This window comes from Cucumis sativus, chromosome 1 (genome assembly GCF_000004075.3).
Source record: "Cucumis sativus cultivar 9930 chromosome 1, Cucumber_9930_V3, whole genome shotgun sequence".
Lineage (NCBI taxonomy): Eukaryota > Viridiplantae > Streptophyta > Magnoliopsida > Cucurbitales > Cucurbitaceae > Cucumis > Cucumis sativus.
Genome location: NC_026655.2, coordinates 317326 through 319850, shown reverse-complemented (window position 1 = coordinate 319850; position 2525 = coordinate 317326). Strand labels below are relative to the sequence as shown.

Here is a 2525-nt window from a genome sequence, read left to right as displayed (position 1 = left end):
ATGAAAACAAAACCCTAGTTTTCTTTTTTTAGAAAAAAAAATTATTGATACGTTACCCTAAGTACTCCCAAATTTATAATCAATCGTTGTTGAGATTTAGGCTTATTGAGTCGACTTTCGAAATAATTATAAATTATTGTTTGAGTTTGTGTAGTCATTAAGAAATATTATTTCTATATCGATTGACGGATTACTTCATGATACTTAGTATGTTAGTTCAAATTAATTAGTGATTAATAAATATTATAGAATTAATTAGTTTATCATCTTATTTCATTGCAAGACTATAAATAAATAAATTAATTAGTTTGGAATATCATTTGAATATAAAAGTTTTGTTCTATCAGACTTGCGTTAATATTTTGCCATGAATTTGGTCTACCACTCCAACTCGTTCTATAGGTAAAATCAAATATAAAGAAAGAAATACACTACTCTAGTCTACATTTTGAACTATATTCTAAAATAAAATAGTGTGGTTTATTTACGTTTTTAATAATTAACTCGAAGTATATATATATATTATGTAAAGTTTTTTCTCTTTTAAAAAATGTAATTAGAGGGTTAGCTTCTTTACTTGTTGAAAGAAAAATTATTCAACAAAACCGCCACAACGTTGAGCATGTATGGGTCGGGTCGTGATAATGATTATTTGAATAAATTTACATATATGGAGTAAGCATCAGATATAAAATTGACGTACTTCCACACTTTTTTTTAAAAAAAATGAAGAGAAATACAAGAAATAATTATAAGGATCAGAGTGATATGTTGTATGGTCGTTGTATATAAGAATGTAAACTCCACATCGACAATCATGGAAAAGAAAGAGGGATGGGTAAAACGGTAATTTCATGGGCCATTTTGTTATATATATAGGTGCAAGTTTCTGCCATTTCATTCAGAGTCTGTTTCCATTGTACTCAAAGAAAAAAGAGAAAAGAAAAAAGAAAAAAAGAGAGAAAAAAAAAGGAAAACCAATCTCCCTTTTTATTTGTATCTTCAGAAATGGAAGATGAAGATCAGAAAGAGTTACAGCTTCTTCCAACACCACACTCCATAGCATCTTCGTCGACGTCCCACATATCGTCTCGTCCATCTGACTCCTCCTCGTTACGGTTCCGTTCCGATCCATTATTCGAAGCAGGATCAGGAGGATCGGTGGACCTACAGCTATCAATAAGTCTAAGGCCAATCCGGCCAGTAACGGCAGGGGGGGCGGAGTGCTTGTTCAAGTATGAGGAGGTGATGAAGCCTGAGGCAGCGAGCTGTGTGGACGCGCTCAAGTGGCAAGCGGCGGAGCAAATTCGGCTGGCGGCGATGGAAAAGGCGTATGCTGAGAGAGTTAGAGAACTGACAAAGAGGGAAATAGAACTGGCTCAAACGGAATTTGCTAGGGCAAGGCAGATGTGGGAAAGAGCAAGAGAAGAAGTTGAGAAAGCTGAAAGAATGAAAGAAAGAGCTACTCGTCAAATGGATTCTACGTGCATGGAGATCACTTGCCAATCTTGCAGGCAGAGGTTTCGGCCTTCTTAATTATTATCTTTAATCATAATTTTACCTCATTAATTACCCCTTTCCATTTCCCTTAATTATCCAGAGTTTCTTTTAGTTAAATCTCTGCTTGGGTCTGTTTTCTTTTTTCTTTTTAATTAATCATTTAAATCAAGTAAACTAGAGAAGGAGAAGAAAAAAAATGGGGTTCTTAATTAGTTGGATCATTATCTTCTTTGATCATCAACAATTACACATTAAATAATTCAAAATTGGAGTTCAAATTCAATTTTGTTTTGGAAATTAAATTTCTTGGTTGTTTAGTGAATTAAGTTTGTATGATATTTTAATATATTATTAATAATTATATGGATGATTTGTTTATGACATTTTTATTTTTCCAAGTAGTGATAGTGTGAAGATCATCTTGTCTATATTTTATTAGATTGCCTTTTTTCCCCTTTTTTCTTTTTGCTTTTCTGGAAAATCTCGTTTTTGTTATCACAAATCACACGACCCTGACTGATGTGTTTACAAATAATTGAAGAACTGTTCTCTCTCTCACACTCTCTCTCTTTTCTTTTTATGTTTTTTTGTTTTTAAATTTTCCATTTAATTAAAGAAAATAATCATTCTATTTTGTGTTACACATTTAATTTATTAGTTTATGCATGTATAAAAAAGGCCATCAATCTTTGAGTCATAATAGTTATAATTAGCACAACATTTTTCTTATGAGAAATTGGTTGATATATATGATTGACAACTTTATTATTTGATTGAATAATTGACATAGTATGTGTTTATATGGTTCAAATTTACACAAATAAAGGAATTGAGTATTAGAGGAATGTTGTGAATTGATGATTTTTTTAGTTTAATCAGTCACAATCTTAAAGATGAAGAAAAAGAAACAAAAGATGGATATCTATATATAGAATGTTTAGAGTAGTACATAAATGTGATTGAAGATTGAGTAATGTTCACATAATTATTATTTGTTAATTATTTGAAGGGTTTTGAGTATAGAT

General features: G+C 30.9%; 1 protein-coding gene across 1 annotated transcript; it reads left to right on the top strand.

Moving 5' to 3' along the window:
• Positions 1 to 892: 892 nt before the first annotated feature.
• On the top strand, positions 893 to 1881 carry LOC101213814 (protein indeterminate-domain 16). The gene has a single exon (XM_004137999.3). It carries the CDS (start codon positions 1009 to 1011, stop codon positions 1534 to 1536), a length of 528 nt encoding a protein of 175 aa, XP_004138047.1. The 5' UTR covers positions 893 to 1008; the 3' UTR covers positions 1537 to 1881.
• Positions 1882 to 2525: the final 644 nt, after the last annotated feature.

Bases quoted from the DNA above. Each gene is read 5' to 3' on its own strand.
- LOC101213814 (XM_004137999.3), top strand. From the start codon at position 1,009: ATGGAAGATGAAGATCAGAAAGAGTTACAGCTTCTTCCAACACCACAC.